Source organism: Canis lupus, chromosome 3 (genome assembly GCF_011100685.1).
Source record: "Canis lupus familiaris isolate Mischka breed German Shepherd chromosome 3, alternate assembly UU_Cfam_GSD_1.0, whole genome shotgun sequence".
In the NCBI taxonomy this organism is placed as follows: domain Eukaryota; kingdom Metazoa; phylum Chordata; class Mammalia; order Carnivora; family Canidae; genus Canis; species Canis lupus.
In genome coordinates, this window is record NC_049224.1 from 25508019 (window position 1) to 25534295 (window position 26277).

Here is a 26277-nt window from a genome sequence, read left to right on the forward strand (position 1 = left end):
TTCCCAGAATGAGTTACAATCTGTGCCCTCTTAGTCATTTCCATTCCAAGCCTGTACATGTTTAAAGCTCTTCCACTGAATGCCCTCCCCTTCTGTATCTTCTATCAGAACTCCTGCTTCCCATAGCTTGACATGAGCAAGTGACAGAAGAAGAAAGTCTGTTGCCTCTGCATCATGGCAGGAGGTAGGAGAAAGCTGGTCTGATAAAATCCAATAGCGGAAGGAACAGAAGCACACCCCCTTGCCTCACACATACGCTACAAATCTTAGGGAGACATCTTTAATATTTCTTCTTCATTTCCAAGAGTTAATCATGTTCTCCTACTGCTGTATTCCCAATCTTAGATTTGGAAACAGACCAGTTGAACTGATGATCATATATTTACCAATAGCTTAAAATCTGTATTTGTTAAACTTACATTTCATATAATGGCAATACATACTATATCCTTCAAGAAGCTTTACATTCTTGTTTCTTTAATCTTCTATAGAATAATGGAGACTAGACTTCACTCCTATCTTAAACAACTAGAAAATCAAACAAAAGATGTGAAATCAGAATTTTCAGATATGGGACACAGGAAATGCAGGACAGTGATCACTAAGAGATGGGAAATAAACAAGTAAGCTCTACAAATGTCTCAGTTCACTGCCTGAAGAAAGTTCTCGCAAAAGACAAAATAGCAAATGATTCCATGATTTGCTTAAACAATCTAAGAGAATCAACAGAAAAAGTAATAAAAATAAATAAGAGACTTTCAGAGAGTGGCCAGGAAAAAGATCAACATATAAAAATTATTAATTTTACAACTATGACAATAATCCATTAAAACCATAAAGATAAAATGCCTCATTCCCAGCTTGAACAAAAATGTCAAGTATATAGGAACATACCTATCATGTGAGGAAAACTCTACAACTTTACAGTAAACTATGAAAAAAATCCAAAGTATTTTTATGAAACTTGTAAAATTATTCTAAAATATATATTAAAAATGCACAGAAGTGGGATCCCTGGGTGGCGCAGCGGTTTAGCACCTGCCTTTGGCCCAGGGCACGATCCTGGAGACCTGGGATCGAATCCCACGTCGGGCTCCCGGTGCATGGAGCCTGCTTCTCCCTCTGCCTATGTCTCTGCCTCTTTCTCTCTCTCTGTGTGTGACTATCATAAATAAATAAAAATTTTAAAAAAATGCACAGAAGTAGTTAACATTTTTAGAAAAGAGCAATGAATGGTATAATTATCAGATATCAAAATTAACTAAAGAGCACTAGCAATCATTAAAATCTATGTTATTGTGACAGAAAAGAAAAATATATCAAAGATAAGAATATGGAGTCTAGAAGGAGACTCATGTTAGAATTTAATATATAATTTAAAGAATTGGATCATAGATGAAAGAAGAGATGAGTCAATAATAAACATGAAGACAACTGGTTCACCATTAAATAAAATAAATAAACTATATTACTATCCCACACAATCTCCAAACTAAATTCCAGATGGATTAAAGTCCTAAATATAAAATAATAAAATAATAATGGCTTAGAGGAAAATAAGAGATAATATTTTCAGAAGTAGTTAGGAAGGATTTCCTGAGCAAAACACCAACTCAGAAGCCATAAAGCAAAATACTGGCAGATTTATTAAAGATTTAAAACTCCTATATGACAAATGATACTATTAACAAAGTTAAAAGAGAAGTGACAGTCTAGGAAAAAATATTTGCAATATATATATGAAATGAAGGATTGATAGTCATAATATATAAGTTACTCCTACAAATCAATATTACAAAGATAAACAACCCTACAGTAAAATGGACACAGGACATAAACAAAAAATTCCTAGAAGAAATACCAGTGACCAATAAGCATATGGAAATATGCTCAACATCAGCATAATGAGGAAAATGCAAATCAAAACAATATATCAGGGATCCCTAGGTGGCGCAGCGGTTTGGCGCCTACCTTTGGCCCAGGGCGCGATCCTGGAGACCCGGGATCGAATCCCACATCAGGCTCCCGGTGCATGGAGCCTGCTTCTCCCTCTGCCTGTGTCTCTGCCTCTCTCTCTCTCTGTAACTATCATAAATAAATAAAAAATTAAAAAAAAAATAATTTAAAACAAAACAATATATCATTTTCTACCTTTTATAATGAGAAAATTAAAAAAGATCAGTAATATCTAATTTTATACAGTATGAGAAAATGGGCATACTCATATACTTTTTGACGGGAAAATCAACTGCTACAGTATGGTTGGGGAGAAATTTTGTCCATGCTCTCATTCATTCAACAAATACTATTAAGCACCTACTTCATGCAAATATATTATACTATGCCCCAGAGATACAGCAGCACAGTCAAAGGTTTTTCTCCTCATGGAGCTTGCATTCCGGAGGACAGGATACAGGGTGGAAGAGATAGCAAATAACTAAATACATAAAGTAAGTGGTTTTAGGTTCAATAAAAATAAATTAGAGTAAGGAAGACTGAAAATTATTGAGTTAGTTTGATGCTATTTTACATAAGGTGAGTAGATAGCAGGTCCTCACTGATAAGGAGAGCAATGATGTATCAAAAGTAAGGGAATAAGTCATAAAGCTATCTAGGAGAAGAACATCTAGACAATGGGAAGTTCCAAGGCCCCATGGTGTAAACAGAAGGCATATCAGTATGGCTGAGCAGAATGACAGAATAGGAGAATGAAAGAACTTAAGACAAGAAAAACGATAGAAAGGGTGTGAACACCATGTAGGCCTTGGAAGTCATGAACAAAGCTTTAGAATTTATTCTAAAACTGGAAGTCACTGGAGGCCTCTGAGCTACAGAATTCTATGATGGGACTCACATTTTTAAAAGATCACTCTAGCTGCTGTTTCAAGACCAGATTCTAAATGAGCATTAATTAGGAAACTATTACTATAAGCCAGGCGAGAAATGATGCATCCTGGGAAAATGTGGTGCAGTCCAGGTGGCAAGAAGTGGCTGATGATGAACGTATTTTGAAGATTCAGTTAGTAGGATTTACCAATGATTAAATATGATGCAAGAGAAAGAGATGAGTCAAACCTCAAGTTCTTGTCCTGAGCAAGTGGAAACTAATATTTCTTGAGATAGGGAAGTATGTAGAAGAAGCAGGTTGGAGTGGAGAAGGGAGGTTAAGTAAAAATGTGTTAAATGTGCAATGCCTTGTACACATTCAAATGCAATCAATATCAGGTTGCTGAATATAAAAGCTTAAAGCCCAGGAACATGATAAGCACCAAAAATACAATTTTAAGAATCACCAGTGAATATATAGTATTTACAGCCAAGGAGCTGGATAAGATATCCTAGAGAGTGAATCCAACTGGAAAAGAAAGGAAGTTCAAAGATTGAGCCCAAGGGCACTCCAATGTTTAGCTGTTGGGAGATGAGGAGGAAGTCAAAAAGAAGCAATCTCAAGGGAGACAGAAACTAACAGGTCAGTGTCCCAGATGCTAAGCAAAGAGTATTTTCAAGAGCAGAGTGATAATTGTGCTAATTCTGCAGTATCTGTCAAAATGCAAAGTGAGCAGAGTCTCTCATTCAGCAATCCCATTTTGAACTATTTATTCTATAGTAACATATAAGCACATATGAAAACTGCTCTGCATGGACATTTATTAAATTATCATTTGTTATAGCAAATTAAATGCTCATCAGCAGGGGACTATTTAAATTACGGAGCATCTGAACAAGAGAATAATTTTTTAAGAATAGAAGAGGTAGGTTACTGGAATGGAATGATCTCTGAATATTAAGTTTAAAAATCTACTTGAAAAAAAAATGAAAAAAAAAATCTACTTGAAAAGTAATCATGCGGAATGACTGATTCCAGACACATGGAAAAAAGAAAACATATATGTATGCTACCTGCAGAACAGACAGGATGGTGTGATGAGAGAAAGTATGGGCTCCAAAACAGACTTCCTGGGGAATAAATTTGGCTTGTCACCCTAGGCAAGTTTCTTAACTTTTCTTGGCCTTCCTTCCTCTCTCTATAAAATCCCTTAAAGGGAGATTAACTAAGGATTAAATGAATTAATATAGAAAAAGGATCAGTATCTGATACATAGCAATCACTCAGCATTACATAGTAATAATGTATTAATAATGTATATAGTAAATAATAACTGCACATAAATTCACAGACAGAGATTTTGACATTTACTCTCCAAACTGTTAACACTGGTTTTCTCTGAAGTTTGGGACTGGGAGTTAGCAGAGGAGATGAGAGGTGGCTGACAGGGACTTAAACACTTCATTATATATATGTCTTTATTACTTGGATTGTTAAACATAGTCATGCAAATTTTTACAAAAGTCAATGTGCATTTCTTATGTAATTTTTACACTTTTTTAATTTAAAGAGGAAAAAGAATAGTAAAAATTTATGAATCTTCATGGCTTTTTGGTGATTTTTACTCAGTAATCTATGGTTCAAACTGACACTGAAAAGATAAATCAAAGAATTAGGATAATGTGAAGCAGATGATGTAACATTTTCTAGTCATTTCAAAGAAAGATACACAGACAAGTAGCAATAAAAATAGAAGAGTCTGAATAAAATGAAGTAAAGGGAAGAGAATGAAACTGGGCAGTGATTTATAGATTCTGAATTTAACCATTTGGGCAAATCAAAAATGCTATCCATCTATCACATTTGAGAGAGGCAGCCACCCAGCATCTCTGACACATTTCCAGTGACGGAGATATCATGTTCTCTCAATCAGTTCCACCTTATATTAACCAAATGCAGTCCCTCATTGGTCCTACTTGTCCCATCTGAAGCAACATAGAATTAAGACACTCTCTTCACCAAGAATGACTTCTGGCTACGTATTTTGGCCCCACTACCTTGTCTAATGAGCCCAGCCCTGTCCATTGTGATCAGAAAGGGCATTCCAAACAGCAGGCTGCTATAGTTGTTCCACAGCTAAGATCCTTCCCATTCAGGGATGCCAACAGGTAGAATGGTTATGACAATGTGGATGTGCAAATGCAGGACTTTTGACTTTGAGTAAATTCTACTTGGAGAAACAACAGGTATTTGCAGGAGGCAAATGCTAACATGTGCTCTATGAGGATTCAACCCTTTTATACATAACTCAAAGTCTTTCTTTCATTACCTCTTTCTTTGTCTTCAGTACAAACCCTTCAGCAGCTCTTCCCCAGACCTTCCCAAGGTGGAGCTCACCACTTCATGTATGGCTCTGCCTCTAATTACTATTTATTGCATTTGCATGTGGTTTTTTTCTCATTATAATGTCATTAGCATGCAAGGGAGCCCGGTTGCCAGGGCAACCAGGAGTAGGGAATGCACCGCACAGCCTTTAATGAAAACTTAACCCTACTTCGTTTAATTCTCACTGTGTTTTTTTGGCTCACTTCACTTTTGTGGTCACAGGAATGAAAATATCCTGCAGTTACCCCTGCTTATGTAGTGCTGCCCCAAGGTCTGGGGAACTTATGTGTGTTCCCCTGAACATACTGACAGCACTTTATATTCCTCATAAGTAACCTTGATAACTTCCTCTGATAACAATAAATTCTTCGGATCAACACTGCTCACTCGGGATCCCTGGGTGGTGCAGCGATTTAGCGCCTGCCTTTGGCCCAGGGCGCGATCCTGGAGACCCGGGATCGAATCCCACGTCGGGCTCCCGGTGCATGGAGCCTGCTTCTCCCTCTGCCTATGTCTCTGCCTCTCTCTCTCTCTCTCTCTCTGTGACTATCATAAATAAATAAATTAATTAAAAAAAAAAAACACTGCTCACTCAACACAGTCCTCTATCTAAAATAGTCTATTTTTCTGCAGATTAAATATTCTCAGGTTTTTCAAATTTGATATGATTTCTGCAATCCTTACTCACCTGTCAGCCCATTCTAAATGATTTGGCTGAGATCAAACTCACTACTTCTAAAGCATCCCACCCATCTAGTAACCTTCTCAAAAGAAAAGAAGAGACATGACTTTGTCTCTTAGTTTGACATGACTCTTTTTTAGCCAACCTTATCAAAGCTGGGTATAATAATAATAACAATAATAATGGTTTGTCAGGTGATCAAATCAACATTTAATTTAAAAAGAAATAAACAAACCAAAACCTCAGATAAAAAGGGGGAAATGAGATGATATTCAGGAAGAATAAAAAAAAATAAAACCATAAAGTACAAAAATCCAAGTACACACCTATAAGAGCTCTTGCTTAAGAAGAGTTAGAGATGCCTTCAAGTTCAATAGAAGCCAAAGTGTGACAGGCTGTCACGTATGGATTTCTTAGAATTCAGTTTGTAATTGTAAGACTTGCAGAATGAGGTAAGGAGAGCAAGGTCAACAGTACTATAGAACTGTTTTAAGAAAGCAAATCTTGGGATCCCTGGGTGGCGCAGCGGTTTGGCGCCTGCCTGTGGCCCAGGGCATGATCCTGGAGACCCGGGATCAAATCCCACGTCAGGCTCCCAGTGCATGGAGCCTGCTTCTCCCTCTGCCTGTGTCTCTGCCTCTCTGTGTGACTATCATAAAAAAAAAGAAAGCAAATCTTGTATGAACTAGCAACTAATGGCCACAAAAATCTATTATTTTCTGGAATTGCTGTCTTTTACAGTATGAGGAAAGACAGAATCAGTGGAGCCAACCACTAAAGTAAGGCAACCTGACGGGTTAGAAGCAACTTGAAACAAGCTCTCACTTCTGATGAAGCAGACTTGGAGAAGAGAACCATCAAGAATGCTACTGTCCAATAAAGCCAGCTCTGGTGACAGAAAACTTTCTTGTGCTGCCCAAAACGGTAGGCAGTAGCCACTTGAAGTGTAACCAGAGAACCAAGGGTTTTGTTTTGTTTTTTTTTTAATCTTATTTGATTTTTACTTAATTTATATTTCAATTTGAATTACCACATGTAGCTAGTAGCCACCATATGCTAAAGTACCGCTATATAAATGATGGAGTGCTGCAAAGTAAATGTTCTGATGACATCTTAAGATCGGACTATATTCATCAACTTCTCCCCAAACAAGCAACTGAAGTGGGACCCATTAGTTCTGAGTCATAACCAAGGAGACCCTAGTGCAGCATCTACTGTAGACCACATCATCCACAGGAGAAGGTCCAGGCTGTGAAAATAGTCTGCACTGAGATCAGGGATGGGAGTTTCTAAGGAGTTAGGTAGTTAGGATTACTACAGATTTGAGAAGCAGTATAGCAGAGTCAAGTATATGGATTCTATAACCAGACTGCCTGAGTTCATACACCAGCTCTACCATGAATAAGAGTGACCTCAGTTTCCTGACCTATAAGATGGAAATAATAATGAGTACTATTACCAACCAGTGTGAAATTAAACTGAATACATACAAAACACTAAAAATAGAACCTGACACAAGTAACTACTAGTATTTTTTTTCCCAAAAAGTAGGTTTCTCCTTCAAAAGTTAACTTATTTTGATGAATCCCCGTGAGTGAATTATAGAAGGCTAGGATAACCTATTTCTCTTCCCAGGTCTTTATTCTTCTACATAATTAAGAGGCCATCTGAACAGCTATTTGGCTTAATCCAGCTGAGTGTAGTTCATCATCCTCTTGCCATCTCCCCATCCCACTACTGCTGGCCCTTATCTCCCACCTTAGTAAGACATAAGATACTGTAGGCTGTGCCCCATCACCCATGCTAGTTGGTAAATATATTTCCTGAAATTTTATCCTCTCCTGGTCCTTGCTTTTTACTCCATTCTCTGAAATCCCTTATTGAATTTGAGACCTGTTACAGTTAACACTCTTGCCTCGGCTTTCCAGACTGTCATAGGATTCAGTCCAGTGCTTCCTAACCCTTTTCACATCATGACACACATAAAAATTCATATTTGAACAATATAATGGAGTAAATATGAGGGACTTTGGTGGTGTATATATGAAACTCAGTGAAAAAAATCTTTAAATATATTTTCTTTTCTTTTTTATTTTTTTTACATTTTCTTTATATTATAAAATTATTAGTCAATCACCATTCCTACCCCCAGCCCCAAGCTAATCTATTTTCTCTCTCTACAGAGACAAATGATAGAAACTCCTTTCTCATCACTAACCAGAATTTGGAAAATTCAAATCCAAATTGTACTGCAAAATTGCCTTCGCTCAGTAAATCAAACAGATCTTCCTTTACTTTCATCAACAGATGTAGTGTGAAAATTTCCTATGATAGTATAAATAAATTGTGAATATAACTGAAAGCATACACCTAAATCCATGATGCAGCTCTTCCTTAAGTATACAAGGTGTTGCTCTACTTGTCCTAATGATCCTTCTTTACTATTCAAATCGTGCAACAAACTAAATGCCACAAATCCATCTTTTTTAAGCACACGTTTCCAAGGCCAAATTTTTGCACCGAATCCATAAATTCTGTCAGTACACATGAATTCATTGTTATGAGATCCTGGCAATTTTCTATTAGGTTTATTCACTCAGCTAATGAAGCTATTTTTTTCAAGGCAGTAACTACCTTTTAACAAATCTTTAACAAATCAGAACTGTTTACAGAAAAAGTTTGAATTCTCCTTCTCGTCCATAAACTTTTGACAAAACTCTACTTTGGATATACACTGCCTCTCAGTATGAAACTGTGGAAAGCTATATTCCAACCCCATTTCTTCATGTGAAGCTAAAACAGATGTGAATAAAGCAGCTTCAGCTATATTATATTCTCCATTTAGATATATCAAACTATGTGAAATTCATGTACAGGCAATCTTTTACACAAGAGAGTTTCTCTGAGAATAAAATACCATATTATTTGAATCTCACTGTTTTCATGACCCTTGATGTACAGCCATTACGTACTCCTGTCCCTGCACTCACGCCAGCAGTATACAAACCCAAGCATGTTTCCATAATACCTTATTTGTTTCAAAGTATGAATTCTCCACCTTCAATATTTCATCCGCAGTAATTTCTTTTGGTACTGCTTTACGGAGTGCTGATATTCTTCCCAGCATTTCTCTTTAGGAATTCTAACTGTGCTGGAATTTGGCAGTTTCTAACACGTGTTTGATTTCACAATACTCTGGATTAATGTTTTCTTTATGTCACCTGACACGTCATCAATATATTTACAAGTATTATTTGAGAGTACCACTTTTTCCATCTCTTTTGCTTTACTGACTTCAATGTCTAGACTGGCTGGTAAAATGAGGGCTTCTGTCCTTGTGTGAGGCATTTCGGCTTTAGCTTTTAATGGTGTGACCTTGTAACTGGTTTATTTAGCTTAGTCTAAATAAACTGAAAAAGCTCATTGTTGGAACTAATCTCAAAAATAGTTTTGGTTTTTTGTATTGCTTTTGCAAAACTTAAGAATGTTCCAGTCTTTTCCTGCACAGGGTGAGTTCTTGTGGTGAGGTGCCAGCACAGTTTGCTTTGTACCTTGTCTTCACAATAATCCTTCCTACCAGTAATGCATTTAGGCTGAGGGGAAAAAAGTTACTGAACACACAAATTCAAGTTTGGGAAGAGTCTCATTTCATTACCTAACTAGTGACTTCAAATATTTTTTATGATGGCTTTTCAGCTTTAATGAAGTTTATCCATTAAGATTGAAAAGTACAGTATCTGTAAAATTTAAATCTTTTTCAAATATAAAGAACTAATGGGGCCTACAGACTTTTACAACTACATAAAACCTATTTACAGGAGTAGAGAATCTTCTATGTTCATTAAAATGTTTTTAAAACAAATTTCATAAATGTTCAAATAATTCATCATTGATTTTTGTTTATTCCAAAAATTAAAATTTTGACATTTTCACAAAATATATGTAACATATCAACTGATGTGTGATTAAAAATATTTTCATACTGTATTTTCTAAAGCTAGAAAGCCTTTTAATGAATAAACCTAATTAAATTACATTAATCATTACTCGATTTTTAAAAATAAACATTTCCTAATTTCCAAAAACAATTAATCATTACAAAATTCTTTCAAGAATATAACTTTAGCTAATTGTTAACACCAAAAGCAAAAACTAAGTAAAGTAATAAACCAAGAAGTAACAAAATCAATGTTTTATTTAGCAACACTCAGTATCAGAAAATGGTAATAAAAGTAATAAAAATAATCATATATAAATTCTATGTCAGCAAAATTATAAAAAATGACGATGGTGATAATGATAAACTAAGATAAACTAAGCTGAAATTAAAATACAAATATTTTACATGTATTAAAAGACAAAATCTTAAATGATGAATGCAAATCCAAATATTCATCAACAGACAAATGGATAAATAAAATGTCATATGTATATGTATATACATATCCGCAATGTAATATTATTCAGCTTAAAATCTGAAATGTGGATGAACCTTAAAGACATTATGCTAAGTGAAATAGACCAGTTATAAGAGGACAAATAGTATATGATTCCACTTAAATAAGGTACCTAGAGAAATCAAGGTCACAGAAACACAAAGGAAAATAGTGGCTGCTGGGAGGAAGGGGAAATGGGAAGTTATTTCATGGGTATTTCAGAGTTTCAGTTTACTAAGATGAAAAAGTTCTGCAGAAGGATGGTAGTGATAGCCATATAACAATGTAAATATACTTAGTACTAATAAAGTTTAACTGAATTGAACCACTTGAAAAGGAGTTAAGATGGTAAATTTTATGTCATGAATTTTCTACCAGAATTTTTTAAAGTAATTTAAGTTGGGCAGCCCGGGTGGCTCAGCGGTTTAGCGCCACCTTCAGTCCAGGGCATGATCCTGGAGACCCAGGATCGAGTCCCGCATCAGGCTATCTGCATGGAGCCTGCTTCTCCCTCTGCCTGTGTCTCTGCCCTCTCTCTGTGTGTCTCTCATGAATAAATAAATAAAATCTTTAAAAAAAATAAAGTAATTTAAGTGGTAAAAATGATACCTTTTTGTCTCGTGTGGTGTGTATGTGTGTGTGTGTATTTATCACAGTTATAAAAATTCCTTAAAAATTACTGATGAAAAGTATATCATAAGTATGTAATTAGACATACTGGGAAGATTCAAGGTCCATTATCAAGCACAGTTGCTATATGATATGGCTACTATGGAGAACTTCCTGGCCACAGGTGCCACACTAAAATAACTGCTGACTTTAGGGAGTTTACATATAGAGTTATTTAAATAGTACTCAAATATCATTTCAACTACTCTAAATTTCTGAATGGTTATACAAGACATTGTTAGTGAATCATGACCATTAGTATCTTGAGCCCACTTACAGCTTATTCAAGTTATTCAACTTCCAACTTTCTCTGTGATCAGCCTCTTATTCCTCTCCCAAGCTCAGCATATTTATTCTTGGACATCCTCTGAGTAAATCTCATCTTAGCTCAACCAGAGTTTGGGATCCCTACTTCATGAATGCTATCCCAGGGTATCTCCCCTCCAACACCATGGGTATGAACTCATACCTAGACTGGCTACAAAAAAGTTAATTCATCATAACCTGCCTTACTAGAAGCAATATGTGGGACAAGGTGAATTATTTGACCTTCAAGACTCTAAATTTCTATTTCTATGACTTATGCACATTTTTCTGACTCTATGTTATCTAACACATAAATCTCAGCTTTATATTTTGATTGTCCAGGTATCAGCAATGAATAACATACATACATACAAAAGGCATACATACATAACATACATACATATCAAAGAGGCATCCCTTACCATGATTTTCAGTAGCATTAAAATATATATGCTTGGTAAAACTGAGAAGTAAATGAAACTTGCTACTTTTACTCTAACCATTTCTACTACCACTTTGTTGTCAAGGCCCACGGATTATCACATGGTGGTTCAAAGTTCCTAACCCTTCAAAAGTGCTGCAAAGAACATAGCTCAGCTTTCTCTGTTCTTCACTTTCCTCCACCTAAAACCCTACCCTAATTTTTAACTGTTCTTCACTTTCCTCCACCTAAAACCCTACCCTAATTTTTAAAGCTCTCTAGTTGGCAATAACCCACTTCCATTTGGACACAAATCCTGGTCAGGCTTTCTGATTTTCTTATGAGAATGTCAACAGCAATTCCCACTCACTGGTCACTGGAGCATATGAATCTGCCCTTAATGGGAAACACAGAACATCTTCACTTCAGGTTCTACTATCCAGCCCCTGGCTCATTAACCATTCAATGTCATCAAGTGGTTTTGTTAGGGTCCTGAAATTATAAATGATAGCCTTTTCTTTTTTACTTAAATTTGAATATCAAATGTTATGTAATGGGGCAAAGGAACGTAAATCAACATTTGAAAATCTCATCCTAGACCAAATGCTTTTCAAACCATCTGTGGTAAAAGATCAGGAATTTTATTTCCAATCTGTCATAGACACGCTTTTGAGAAAAACACTAAAATGAATTACTAGGAAAAAAAGAAATAAAAAATCCCAAACATACAAAATATAAGTCCCAGTTTAAGAAAAAAAAGGAAGAAGAAGAAGACGAAGATGACAATGATGGTGGTGGTGGTGATTATTTTAGAGCAGTTTTAAATTCACAGCAAATTTGAATAAAAAGTACAGAGTTCCTCCCATATATACTCTGCTCCCACATATGCATAGCTTCCCCCATTAATAGTATTGATTTTTAAATTATATTTGACAGGCATAATCTCACTCTGTCAAATTATTTTTTTTTAAGATTTTATTTATTTATTCATTAAAGACACACAGGAGAGAGAGGCAGAGACACAGGCAGAGGAAGAAGCAGACTCTATGCAGGGAGCCTGATGTGGGACTTGATCCGGGATCTCCAGGATCACACCCCAGGCCACAGGCGGTGTTAAACCGCTGCTCCACTGGGGCTGCCCCTCTGTCAAGTTATTTACAAGTTTCTAAGCACTCATTTTCGACATTTGCACTTACCTCCTTACACTGGTACCAATCCAGAACCACACTTTTAAGTAGCACTGCCTCTCATCCCAACCTATCTATCTACTTCCACCCTGCACCAGATCAAAAACAATCCTCTCCATAAAAGAACCAGGAAGACATAGAATGGAATATGCTATCGTTAGTGAAAAGCCACTTGGGGTACATACACATCTGCCATCCATATATTTTTAATTCATGGAAGCTGATCCTTTTCCATAAGCTATTCACCAATCTAATACATTTTCAGGTTTACGAGAGTAACAGGGTATAGGAAGAGTCTTATATATGACTTTCACTCTGAAACTTCTCTTTTTTTTTAGGGTGGTTAAATAACCTATTCTAGTTTGTGATTATTTACATAATAAAGATCCATTTAAATGCACACACACTACACCCTCCTGAAGCCAGCAGGAGGTGAACATGAAGATCTGAGACCAAACTTCTCTATGTGTGCAAAGCGTGCTTCCATTGTGCAATCACTTTACAAATAAGAAATAAATATTGGGTTTATAAGACTTAGAAGAAAAGGTTTATGGCTTTGACTGTTTTCCATTACTGGAAAATTTACATGCTGAAAAGTAGCAAAAACCAGTGCAAAAGAATAAACAGTGGGTGCACTTCAAGGGCTTGTTTCTTTCAAGGATCAGGAGTAAAATTGAGTTTTATTAGCTGTTTCATTAAGTTTTACTTTGAAGAAAAACAAACAGTGAAGGCATATGTGCAACATCTGATGAAAAAGGATTTCATTCTAAACAGTCTCTGTACAAAACTCATTAATGTAACATTAAATGTGAAGACTTGTCTAGCAATTTTAAGATAATTTTACTCATTTTGGTTTATTTATAATTTCTGACACAGTTTATTTAACATACTCTAATCTTTAAATCACCATGTGTACTAAACTAATATATTACATCTGTCTTTTCAATGACATTTTGCAATAAATATCTATAGCAGCTGTTAAAAGCAATTAGTATATGAAGTTTGTATCAAATCTAAAACCTAAAGTAAAATAATACAGCTGGATATTGATAACTTGGAAAATTCATGAAAGCAGATCAGTTCTTCTTAATCGAACTCCTATTTACAAATACTTTCCTTATATGACAAGACACTACAAGTTTCTTTTTAAGAAATATCTAAATTTCTGTGCTATTATAATCCAATACCTGGAATCTAGGCATCGAATGTATCAAAGTATTAAGTAAATATTCTTTTCCTCAGAGCAAATTTAAACATGCTGGATATTCATCATATTCTCCTGGAAGAATTTACTCAATCACTATTTTTCCATTTTAAGACGAAATGTTGATAAGAAGCAACTAAAGTTTGTTGGTAGAAAAAAATACCTATATCCTAGCTCCATTGTGGGGGTTACATAATAGTGTGAACCTCTGGTGTGGAGCAGATTAACTTCAGCTTCAAACTAAGTGAATGAATTAAATATTAAACTACAGGTTAGTGGTTAAGATCATAGTCTTTGGAAGCAGATACACCTTGGTTCCAATCTTGACCCTGCCTCTGACATAAAGCCCATGTAACACTGGCTGGACAAGTCTCTTAACTTCTCTAAGCCTACACATCTCATCTGAAGTAGATATAATAATTGCTAATTCATAGGGATAGTGTGGAGATTAAATGAAATGAGGTACATGTAAATAATAGCACAATGATGATGTTTTGAAATGGACTTTGCTTTTTAAAAAAAAATCTTACCCATTTTAATCCAGATAATATAACACACAGTTTTAAAAGTCAAACAGCACTAAAATCCATATATATAACAAAAATCATCAGCCCTTCTTACTCCTCCCCACACTCTGGTCAGGCAACCATTTGCAACTTTCCTTGCTATATCTCCTGGCATTCATCTCCATATTCCATACATTTTATAGACATAGCTTTCTCCTGATAGATCAAGTTGAGGATGACCCTCAAACTAAAAAAAAAAACTACAATCATTAAAAAATGATTTCTGTGAAACTTATACATTGGAAAGAACATATAGAAGAAACAGACTCTACCTTAGGAGCTAAATAGTCCAAATCAACTGTAACCTATGATTAGAGGATCTCTACTCCCCAGTACAAATAGGAAATTTTTCCCCTCCAATAACTGCTCTTAACCCTCTTGTGTGGAATCTCCTTTCCCACCTGTTAAGTGTAGCAGATTGACTGCAGTAATGACCCCAGTTTTTCATTCCTCACTAGATACTAGCCTTTGGGTAGCAACTCCCCACAATGATTCTGAGCTGAGCCCCCAAGGAAAGTTTAAATAGAAGTCTTAAAGAGTGCTTGAGTGTTTTTATTTTCTGCTTTTGGACCCAACCACCATCAGAAGAACAAGCTCAGGCTAGCTTTCTGGAACATAGAACCAAGTCAAATCATCCCAAATGAGGCCGCCTTAGACAAGCAAGCTCCCAGCCAACCCTCAGCTGACTGTAGATACATACACAAGCCCTGTAGACATCAACTGAGCCTTTCACAGATCAACAGAATAGTCTAACTCATTTATAAGTTTCTCAGAAATAATAAACAGTTATTTTAAACTAATAAATTTTATAACAGCTTATTATACAGCAATACCTAACTGATATATTAAAGATCCTTAAACAACAACTTGGTGCTGCACTCTAACTTTTTAGGTGCTTTCAGTTATTAGAATTCTATCTTTCGGACAATTAAAATTCAATCTGATTATTATTATCGTGATTTTGAAAACTTCAGACTCAAAATCAACTTGAAGCTCTTTTCTCCCTGTAGTTCAACCCACAGTCTCTATAGCTTGGAATGGAGACACGAAGCATGGCCTTGCTCAAGGGAGCCTGCTGTCCCTCACCACTTCTTCTAGGAGCCCATGGCTTGAGAATTGGAAGTAGGAAGGACAGTCATCCCCTTGCTTAACTAGATGGAGTCACAGTGTTCTCTCTGTTGTTTGCTGTCACTTCTCTGGTTGACACTGACTGGGTGTCAGTATCCCTGGGTGTGGCAGGCATGCAGCTGCCAGCTCCTTTATGGGGTGATTGTATGGGCTCTTCAGAAGATCCCGCAGAGAAATAGCCCCCTGGACATTTACTTATACAGGCAGTGACCATGCACACTCTACCATCACAGAGATCCCTTCTCCTCCTGGCTCAAGCAGGACAACAGAAAAATAGGTCAAGCCTAGCTACTCTCTGGAATGAATATATTTAAAAAATTAAACAGTGTCCTCCCCCCCCTGTACTATCACTCTCAACTCCATTTAGCCATGTTTCAACAGAAAAGGGCAGACTAGCCAGTCCATTGCTAAGCAAATGCTCAACTAGGTAATGAAATGACCTTCCTTCTGACCTGAGGGCATCCCATACTCTACAAGTGGCTCCTTGGACAAGGAAAGGAAAGATTTAGGAAGAGAAGGAATCACTACTCATCACAGACTCTCCACTTCTCCACTAAATCCTATTCTCATATTGGGATGTGGTTGGGAATCCCAGTTCTTCAGGAATGAATGGTTCCTTAGAATACTCTCTACAGGCAGGTTTCTGGTCCCAGTGGCTAGTAGATTATTCATAGCAATCCAAATATAGAAAATTAGTTACTCAGGGTACTTTGTCTTCAGCTTAAGGCCTTAGCTGCAATTCTGGAACAAGATAAAATGGCCCCCCTCAACGCACTGTTATATGGTTATTTTTAAATCTAAAGTATGCATTAAATTCCACTATACTGCATATCATTATAGAAAAATTCCATTTTTACAGAAATGCCAGTTTTATTAAAAAGACTGCCCTGAAGAGGTTATTTGAATGATACTTATTAACTTTTTATGTAAATTTTATGGTGTTTTCATGGATCCTAATTCACCAATTAAGGGATAAAAGAACATCGGCATTTTTTTTTAATTTCTCATAATTTTTTCAAATAAAACTTTTTACCTGATAAAGTTCTTTGGACAAAATGTGAATTTTTATTTTATACAGAAAATCTGATATTTAATCATTCATTTAACAAATACTTGTTTGTGTATCTACTTTATACTTGGTAATAGTCTAGGTGCACTGGGCATATCAGCAAAGATCTCTGTCCTCATAGACTAAACTGGGAAAGAGAAACTTTAAACAATAAACATAATAAAAAAGTAAATTGCAAAGCATGTTAGAAGGTGAATAGTAGTATGAGGGAAAAGAGTGGGATAAGGGAAGTCAGAAGTGACGCTGGCAGGTAGGGGGACCAAGTGATTCGACATGTTGTAAAGGGTGGTAGAAAGTCTTCAGTAAGAAGGTAACGTGAGAGAACACATGAAGGAAGGGGGGATGCTGAGAGGAGGGCAGTTAGCCATATCTGGAAGAGGAATGCTCTACAAAGATGAGCCAGCCGATTTAGAGGCCCCAGGAAGGAATGTTTGTCTAGGGTTTCTCTAATGTGTTTGAGGAACAACAAGGAAGTTAGTGTGCCTGGATAGTTGTGAATGAAAGGAAGGGAAATAGGAGGTGAAGTCAGAAGAGTAATAAGAAGGATGAGGAAGGAACAGATCACATAGTTTATAATCTGTTATAAATGTTTGGCTTGGGGCACCTGGGTGGCTCAGTCAGTCGAGCGTTTGACTCTTGATTTCGGCCTGGACCATGATCTCATTCATGGTCCTGGAATCAAGCCCCACTTTCGGGCTCTGTGCTAGCGGGGAGTCTGCTAGAGGATTCTCTCTCTCTCTCTCTCCCTCTGCCCCTTCCCCTGTTTGTGTTTGCGTGCATACTCTCTCTCTAAAATAAATAAATAAATCTTTTAAAAAATAATAAATAAATGTTTTGGCTTTTACTCAGAATTGAGAAGTGACACAATGTGACTCGCATTTTAAAAGGTTTACACCATAAGAAGGCAAAAGTGGAAGCAGGCAGATAGGAAGGTAATCCTAGTAAAAGCTGATAATTGTTTATACCAGAGTGGTAGCAAGGGATGATGAAGAATGGTCTGATCCTAGGTATTATGAAGGTGGAGGCAACAGGATGACCTAATGGACTGAATGTGGGGTATGAGAGGATAGAGAAGATAATGATAACTCCAGTAGCTTGAACAACTGGAAAGATGGAGTAACCATCAACTGAGAGAAGATTAGTTTGGGTGGTAGTGGGTAAGTCTGGGAGGAGGAAGACAGAGTTTAATTTTGGACATGCTGACTTCAAGCTCTAAGAAGAGACATTAAAGTAAAAATGTCAAATAAGAAGTTGGCCTTATGAATCTAGAATTTAAGAGAGAAGTCTGGGCAGAGAATATACATTTGAGAATAATTAGCATTTGATGCAATTTAAATTATGACCTCCAGGTTCTCATGAGAATAGCTAAGAGAATGAGACAATCCCTGGTGTGACTCCTTCCTACACAGCTGTTCTGTAGAACAGTAGTCATTTATTTCTGTCCGCCTTTTGCCTCACCCAAGTGCATGCCATTACCTCCTGGAAAATTCTATGGATCTGGACAAGACTCCTCTTTGGTCCCAGAAATATCTTTTTGGTTGTGAACCAAAGGCTCACAAAGATTATCACTTAAAGGTGGATAATGATGAAAATGAGCACCACTTATCTTTAAGAAGAATCAGTCTAGGGGCTGGTGCAAAGGAGAGATTGCACACTGTTGAAGCAAAGGTAATGAATTACAAAGGCAGTCCAATTAAAGTCACACTGGCAACTTTGAAAATGTCTGTACAGCCAACAGTTTCCCTTGGGGCTTTGAAATAACACCACCTGTGGTCTTACAGTTGAAATGTGGTTCAGGGCCTGTGCATATTAGTGGCAGCACTTAGTAGCTGTGGAGGAAGACACAGAGTCAGAAAAGGACGAGAAAGAAACTCCTTAGTATATCTGAAAAGAGTTCTGTCCCTGGAAGTGGTAGCAAGGTTCCAAAGAAAAAAGTAAAACCTGCTGCCAATGAAGATGATGATGATGATTTTGATGATGAGAAAGCTAAGAAAAGGTCCCAGTAAAGAAATCTATATAAGATACTCCAGCCAAAAATTGTGCAAAAATCAATCCAGAATGCAAAAGAGTCAAAAGCATCAACACCAAGATCAAAGAATCTTTTAAAAACTAGGAAAAGACTCCCAAAACACTGAAAGGATCTTGTTCTACTGAAAACATTAAAGCAAAAATGCAAGCAAGTATAGAAAAAGGTGGTTCTCTTCCCAAAGTAGAAGCCAAGTTCATCAATTATGTGAAGAATTGCTTCCGGATGACTGACCAAGAGGCTATTCAAGATCTCTGGCAGAGGAGGGAGTCTCTTTAAGAGAATAGTTTAAACAGTCTGTTAAATTTTTCCATCTTTATTTCATTTCTGTAACAGTTGATATCTGGCTTTCCTTTTTATAATGCAGAGTGAGAACTTTCCCTACTGAGTCTGATAAATGTTGTCCAGGTTCCATTGCCAAGAATGTGTTGTCCAACATGCCTGTTTAGTTTTTAAAGATGGAACTCCACCCTTTGCTTGGTTTTAAGTATGTATGGAATGTTTTGATAGGACATAGTAGTAGTGGTGTTCAGACAAATGGAATGGTGGGGAGACAAAAATATACATGTGAAATAAACTCAGTATTTTAATAAAGAGCCCGGCTAGCTCAGTTGGTAGAGCATGAGACTCTTATTTTAATAAAGTAGAAAAGAAGAAGATATGGACAGCATGGTCACTAACATTATAAGGCTGTAGAGACAAGAAAAACAACAGAGGTGACGGAAAAGGAGTGAAGAGGAATATAGAAGGTAAACCAAGAGAGTGAGAATACCAAATGTAGAAAGTATAACAAGAACTGGATGATAAATCCTATCAAAAACTATTAAAAGATCAAAAAATTCACTAATGAACTTAGCAGTAACGAACTTACAGTTCTCTGATGACATTACATAATAATATCATATCCAATGTCTCATTCCACTTAAAAGGAATTTTGCTATTTAATGAAAACTCTCCTAAAACAAATAGTCTTTAAATACTGCTCGATGACCCACTTATTTCAAACAATACATTACCCAATGAAATGAAATACAATGACACGTATTTATTCAAATAACAAACTGGAAAAACTCCTTGCAACTTTTATGATTTTAACTCAATGAAACAAATGCACGCAGAATGCTTGCTGTGCTGAGCACCAAGGATACACAAGTGAGGACAGAAAAACAACCTCCTGGCAGTCAAGCTTTCTGACTGCTATGGGGGATCAGGCAAGCCTCCAGATAAACACACGGAGAATTGTGCGTCAATTATATGGAAATACAGAGGAGGTGGCATCTAAGTCAGACGTGAGGGTCAGGGTCCCCTATGTAAAGGAGATGATGCTCAATTCTAATCTTGAAAAAATATGCAGTGATGACGTGCAAAGGATTTAACCATACAAGTCACAAAAAAAGGTATCAAATGACTAATATATGAAAATACCTTTCAATGAACTAGCTTTTAGGAAAATGCAAATTAAAGTCACCATGTGGCCTCACAAGGCAGGGCTTCAAATCTTCTTCTCCAAAAAAAAAAACAACTTTGAAACTGTTCGAAATTGCTTAAAAAAAAAAAAAAAAAAAAAACATTTCAGGGACACCTGGGTGGCTCAGGGGTTGAGCCCATCTGCCTTCGGCTCAGGGCCTCAGGGCGTGGTCCCAGGATAAAGGATCAAGTCCCTCATGCGCTCCTGCAAGGAGCCTGCTTCTCTCTTTGCCTATGTCTCCGCCTCTCTCTGTGTGTCTCTCATGAATAAATAAATAAAAATCTTAAAAAAAAAAAAAAAAAACATTTCAGGAACCAAGAAATCAACCAAAGTCAAATAACATATTAAGAAGGACTTATTCATGAAACACTGTTGAAATTTGGTTATAAACAGTAGAAATCTGTGGCACTCCTGCTTGCAGCTACTGCCCTCTGTCCTAGTGTTCTCCCTGGATCACAGCTAGGACAGCTTTAAGACCAGAAAGGCTCAAGTGATCCAGAGCTGAAGATGAAAGAAAATATGCCCTTTGGCAGTGTCTCTAATAAAAGTAGCAACCTCACTAGCAAGTCTGAGGTAGCCACCCCAGCTAGGACAAGCAACCAACCAGAAACATAAACAGAAAGGTAGTAGAAAGGTCCTGGTAATGAGAGACCCACAGAGGGACTTGAACTCTGCCAACACCCCTGGCTGCCTTCAGCTCACGTGCCCCAAGGAAACCAGGCGGTCTTCATGTCCTGGGCTGATGGTGGGGCTGCACACAGCACAGAGGACATGAGAGAGACCAGAAGCCAGGGTAGACTAGGGCTCCCCAGCACATACAGATCCTTCAGGCAGATAGAAACCTTACTCCACCATTGACACTCCGGGTGTTGGAGCATAACTCTGACCAATCACAGACCACAAAGCTATGCATAAATATAATGTTGAGCAAAAGAAGTGATGAGACTCAAAAGGGTACATCTTTTTTAGGCACAAGCTGTGTATGCTTAGCAAAGGTACCTGGACTATATCCTGAAATAACGAAGAATCACTGAAGGATTTAACCAGGGAGTAATGGATTGGAATTATATTTTATAAGATCACTTTGGTAGATCAGAAGGCAGAGGGCAAGATTAGACGCAGAGAGCAGAAATAATAACCTGAACCAAGACAGTGGCAACTGCAAGGAGAGCAAAGGATGAGGAGGTAAGTGAGTATGAACGATGTTGAAAGGGGGAATAAACTGATGGAGTGATCCATCAGGTTAGGTATTGAGGAGACAGAGGAATATAAAAGCCTTCAGGTTCATGGCCTGAGCCAGAATGGTGGAATCACCTACTAACCAAAGAAGTCAAATGAGGAGGCTGAAAGATGATGAGCTCAATTCTGATTACACTGAGCTCAAGGTTTACAGAACTCTAATGTGTGATACTGTTTATATCATTAAACACAGGACCACTATGGTTCAAAAACCTGAGTTCTCACTCCAGTTCCAGCTCAAACTTGAGCAAGTCGATTGTTATTTTGGTGCCAAAGTCTATCATTTATTCAAGTTATCTTGATACAAAATGAAGAAAATAAGACTGCCCTAATTTACTTACAGAATTGTCACAAGCATAAAAAGAATGCTGTAAAACAAGAATACATTTGATTGCTGCTATAGCACACAATTTATTCTGGAAATTGTAACTCATATGATCAAAAAGAAGCCCTAAATACTGGAAAAGAAACCATATTTTCACTATGTCACATGACATGGAAAGCATGAAATAATTATTTTTAAAAGTACTAGAAGTAAAAGACGGTTCATTTAGGTAACCAGTTTCAAAAGATACCTAACAAAATCAATCTTTAAAGTGGAAACTTATCAGGGTACCTTGATTATGGCAGCTCCATAATTAAGCAAATGACTCTTAATTTTGTCCCAGATCATGATCTCAGGATTGTAAGATTGAGCTCTGCTTTGGGCTCTGTGCTGGGGGTGTGGAGCCTGCTTGAGATTCTCTCTCCCCTCTTCCTCTACTCCTTCCCTCCCCACCCCTCTCTCTCACATTCTCTTAAAAAATATTAAAATTAAAAAAAAAATAAAGTGAAAACTTACTTTTTTCCTAAAAGGTAAGACAATGTTATAGACATGTAATTAAACTCTAAATTTATAAATTTAAAAGAATAATCATTAAAATCCCAATTGGGAAATACACATATGAGGGAAATTCACCAAAACAACTACAATCGTACTAGAGTATGATTTTTGATTATTTTTTCTCTATATTTTTACAAATATCCATGATCATAATAATATTGTCTATAGTTGAAGGCCTTTTCCAAGGCCTTGGAAATAAGCATTTTTCAAGTTCAAGTTAAAAATAACTCATAATAGGTCAGAGCAAAAAGGTAAATTATTTAAAGGGAGAGAATGGCTCTCCAGACAGCAAGATTTGACTGTAAGCTGATGGCAACCAAAAGAGACTGGTCAGTCATTAAAACTTAAAAAAGAGAGAGAGATCAGTGAAGGATGCATTGGCAATGTCCACTGCACAGTTCAAGAGAGAAATTCTTACCCTACAAATCTAAAATTGCAACTTCTCAATGGTAAGACTACCCCTATTGCAGAGCAAGATATATGCCACTCTCAGATTATGCCATTAAATATCTCAGTTATATAGCTATAGATGAGAATTTGTGCTTATTCTTTGCTTATACAATTGTGACTGGCCTATCCACAAAACAAAAATGAGTCATCGGGCAGCCCAGGTGGCTCAGCGGTTTAGCGCCACCTTTGGCCCAGGGCCTGATCCTGAAGACCCAGGATGGAGTCCCACATCGGGCTCCCTGCATGGAGCCTGCTTCTCTCTCTGCCTGTGTCTCTGCCTCTCTCTCCCTGTGTCTCTCATGAATAAATAAAATCTTAAAAAAAAAAAAAAAAAAAAGAATCATCATGATAGGAGAACTCCAGTTTACTTGACAATTCTATTTATTATAAATTAATAAATTAGATTCTATATACACTCCTCCCCCACAATATATATATGAACTTTAGAATTTGAGGGTAAGATCTTGGGCTTCATGAACTCACCACTATAAAGATAACTCTCCACAAGGCTTTTGAAAATACAGCCTACCATCTTTCCCAGTAAACCCAAATATCACTGTTAACTGAGAAGGTGCTTTAATTGTTAAACATGCACAATTACTATCACTATCTAAATTTTAATTTATAAATTTTTAAAGTATTATAGCTTTTCTTTCTTTGATACTCTTGATAATCTTTAAAGTGATGTTAAAAATTCACAAGTGATACAACCTGTTCTTCTTGAAATGATTGCTTAAGATTTGCATATGCTTAAGTGACAAATCATATCATAACACACAATAAATTATGAATGAAAAATCTAGTGTAACTGACTATGATTCAATGTTTATTACAAAAACACAGCATGCTGCTCCAAGTGTAATTTTCTTCTAATCTCCAAAGATAAACTAAAAAAAAAAAAATCTACTTTAGTCTAATCAAGAGATTATACCAATACAATATATTTAATCTTTATCTAGTGACATTTGAGCCCAGAAATAATATTTCATTAACTCAGAGTGGATGGCTGAAACAAATACAGCATTACACCAAAATGTAATAGAAGTAACATGCTCACAACTTCCCTAAAAATGATAATATAGTAATAATTTATTTTAAATAAGCTGAGGAAAAAGAAGAAAAGCAAAACTTAAGTATTTCAAACCAACAAATGTGGTTATTTGTTACTCACATAAAGCAACATGGTATCTAAGAAACCTGTGAAAACCTGTGAAGAGCTATTACATATCTCTCACTTGAAAAAAAAAAAAACCTGTGAAAAATGTCTATTTCTTTTAGTAAACCTTAAAATTGTCATTTAACTTTAGCAGAGAATCTATCTAAGCATACTGTGTACACAGTTCTGGAACTTGGTTGCACAATAATATGAATGTACTTTACTGAACTGTAGATTAAAAATGATTAAAATGGTAAATTATATGTTGTATGTTTTTTACCACAATTTTAAAATATTCTAGTTACTTATTTATTTGGGAGAGAGAGTGAGTGCACAAGCATGGGGTTTGGGGCAGAGAGAGAGAAAGAAGCACACTCCCAGGACCCAGAAATCATGACCTGAACCATAGTCAGACGCTTAACCAACTAAGTCACCCAGGTGCCCAGTCATAGTTTTATTTTATTTGTAAAGATTTTATTTATTTGACAGATAGAGAGAGCATGAGAAGGCGGAGGGGCAGAGAGAGAAGCGGACTCTCTGTTAAGCAGCAGCCTGATGTGGGACTTGACCCCAGGACCCTGGGATTATGACCTGAGCCAAAAGCAGATGCTTAGCCACCAAGGTACCCAGCCGTAATTTTAAAAATAAATCTAAAACTTTTAGAAGTTTTAAAAATGTAGAAATAATGTCTTTTGAATCTTTTTCTGAGTTCATTCATTAATTTTAATATATAATGAGAAATAAATTTAGGTACTGATTTGAAGTACTGATAATTTTAAGATTGGGGGGGAAATGAAAGCCATGTTAATTAAATTGAGATATGTCATTTTATACATGCTAGAGATGCTTTAAAACACTATGTACCTGGCTGTGAGTTGATAATTGTGGGGGCTAGGCGATAGGTACATGTGAATTCATTACCCTATTTTCTTTACTTTTGTACCCTTGAAATTTTTTTATAAGACATTAAAAATAGGGACACCTGGATGGCTCAGTCAGTTAAGCATCTACCTTCGGCTCAGGTCATGATCCCAGGGTCCTGGGACAGAGCTCCGCATCAGGCTCCTTGCTCAGCAGGGAGCCTGCTTCTCTCTCTCCCTCTGCCTGCAGCACCACCTACTTCTGCTCTCTCTCTGTCAAATAAATAAAATCTTCAAAGAAAAAAAAAAAAGACAAGACAAGACATTAAAAATAAGGACATCTGTGCAAATAAGCAAAGTGTGAAATTCAGGAGGGCAGCAGATTGATGTGAAGGACAAGGTGGGTTTTCTACCAAGCCACAGTTAGAAGATGGCATAAAGTAAAATACAGAAATATTTTACAATCTATTTTTAAAAATATGAATTTGATATAATTAGAATAATGTTGAAGGATTTTTAGGAAAAGTAATGTGAATTTAACCAGAAAGACTACTAAAAGGAAAAAATGTAAAAATCAATTTAAATTTCTAAGAATAAAATGAAATTGTAAAGTTTTACTCTGTCTAAATTAGGAAATAAGCCCTTTCAATCAGCTGTTCCTAAGCTGTAAAGAAAGTAATCAAAATATTTCTGGTGTGTTGCTATGTAAGTTTCAAAACATAATCAAGTAGGTTTAACTAACGATAGAATTAATTGGGGGGGGGCTTTAATTCTTCTTTAACAATAACATACAAATAATCTAGTATTAACTGTATAAAATCCAATCTCAAGATTTGTATACTATTTCATTTACAATATCTAAGTATCTCTCTTCCTATTTTTGCTATACAAAGGTGAGAGAAAAAAATTGAAAACCGATAGGAAATTATTTTGTTTTATCAATAACCTATGAAAAGTCAAATCACAGGACTGAGCTCCTAAACTAATGTATTCATATCTAGTAGGTAAAAACAAAAAAAAACAAAAAATTTAGAAGGCAAGTTGTTCTGAACTATTAAACTCTGCACAAATCACCGAAGGAGATCTAAACCTAAAATAAGAACATTTGTAATTATTAATGAACTCTGTGGTAAAGAGTAAATTATGACAAGATAGAAGAAAAGGAAGCATGTGTAAAATACACAAAAGACAATACTATCAAATTCAAACCTATATATATATTACCCATATTCAGTACATAACAAGATTTTGCCACATTTCCATCTCCTATCCCTGATTTTTTTTTTTATTTTGTTAAGCTAAATTGGTGTCACTT

The 26277-nt window shown here is 36.3% G+C and overlaps 1 protein-coding gene, 1 long non-coding RNA gene and 1 pseudogene across 15 annotated transcripts in view; 2 read left to right on the plus strand and 1 right to left on the minus strand.

The window, feature by feature from the left end:
• ATG10 (autophagy related 10) overlaps positions 1-26277 on the minus strand; it is a 221128-nt gene that overhangs the window by 177202 nt on the left and 17649 nt on the right. Inside the window, exon 1 of one of the 13 annotated variants that reach the window (XM_038532422.1) lies at positions 8923-9040. The exons of 10 other annotated variants lie outside the window; for them this stretch is intronic. In XM_038532422.1, coding sequence (XP_038388350.1) covers positions 8923-9021 — 99 coding nt within the window. In that variant the 5' untranslated portion in view covers positions 9022-9040. Of the gene's footprint in view, positions 1-2320; positions 2632-5156; positions 5272-8922; positions 9041-26277 lie in introns of those variants that run through there. 2 more of the 13 variants (XM_038532427.1, XM_038532423.1) reach the window with 2 other exon arrangements.
• LOC102156204 lies at positions 2636-8824 on the plus strand. Of its 2 annotated transcripts, none has more exons than XR_005356794.1 (3): positions 2636-3752; positions 6636-6818; positions 8078-8824. It is a non-coding gene; the product is annotated as an uncharacterized LOC102156204 (long non-coding RNA). The 2 variants fall into 2 exon arrangements; XR_005356793.1 differs by having other exon boundaries at positions 2637-3469.
• On the plus strand, positions 17084-19185 carry LOC102157350 (annotated as a pseudogene).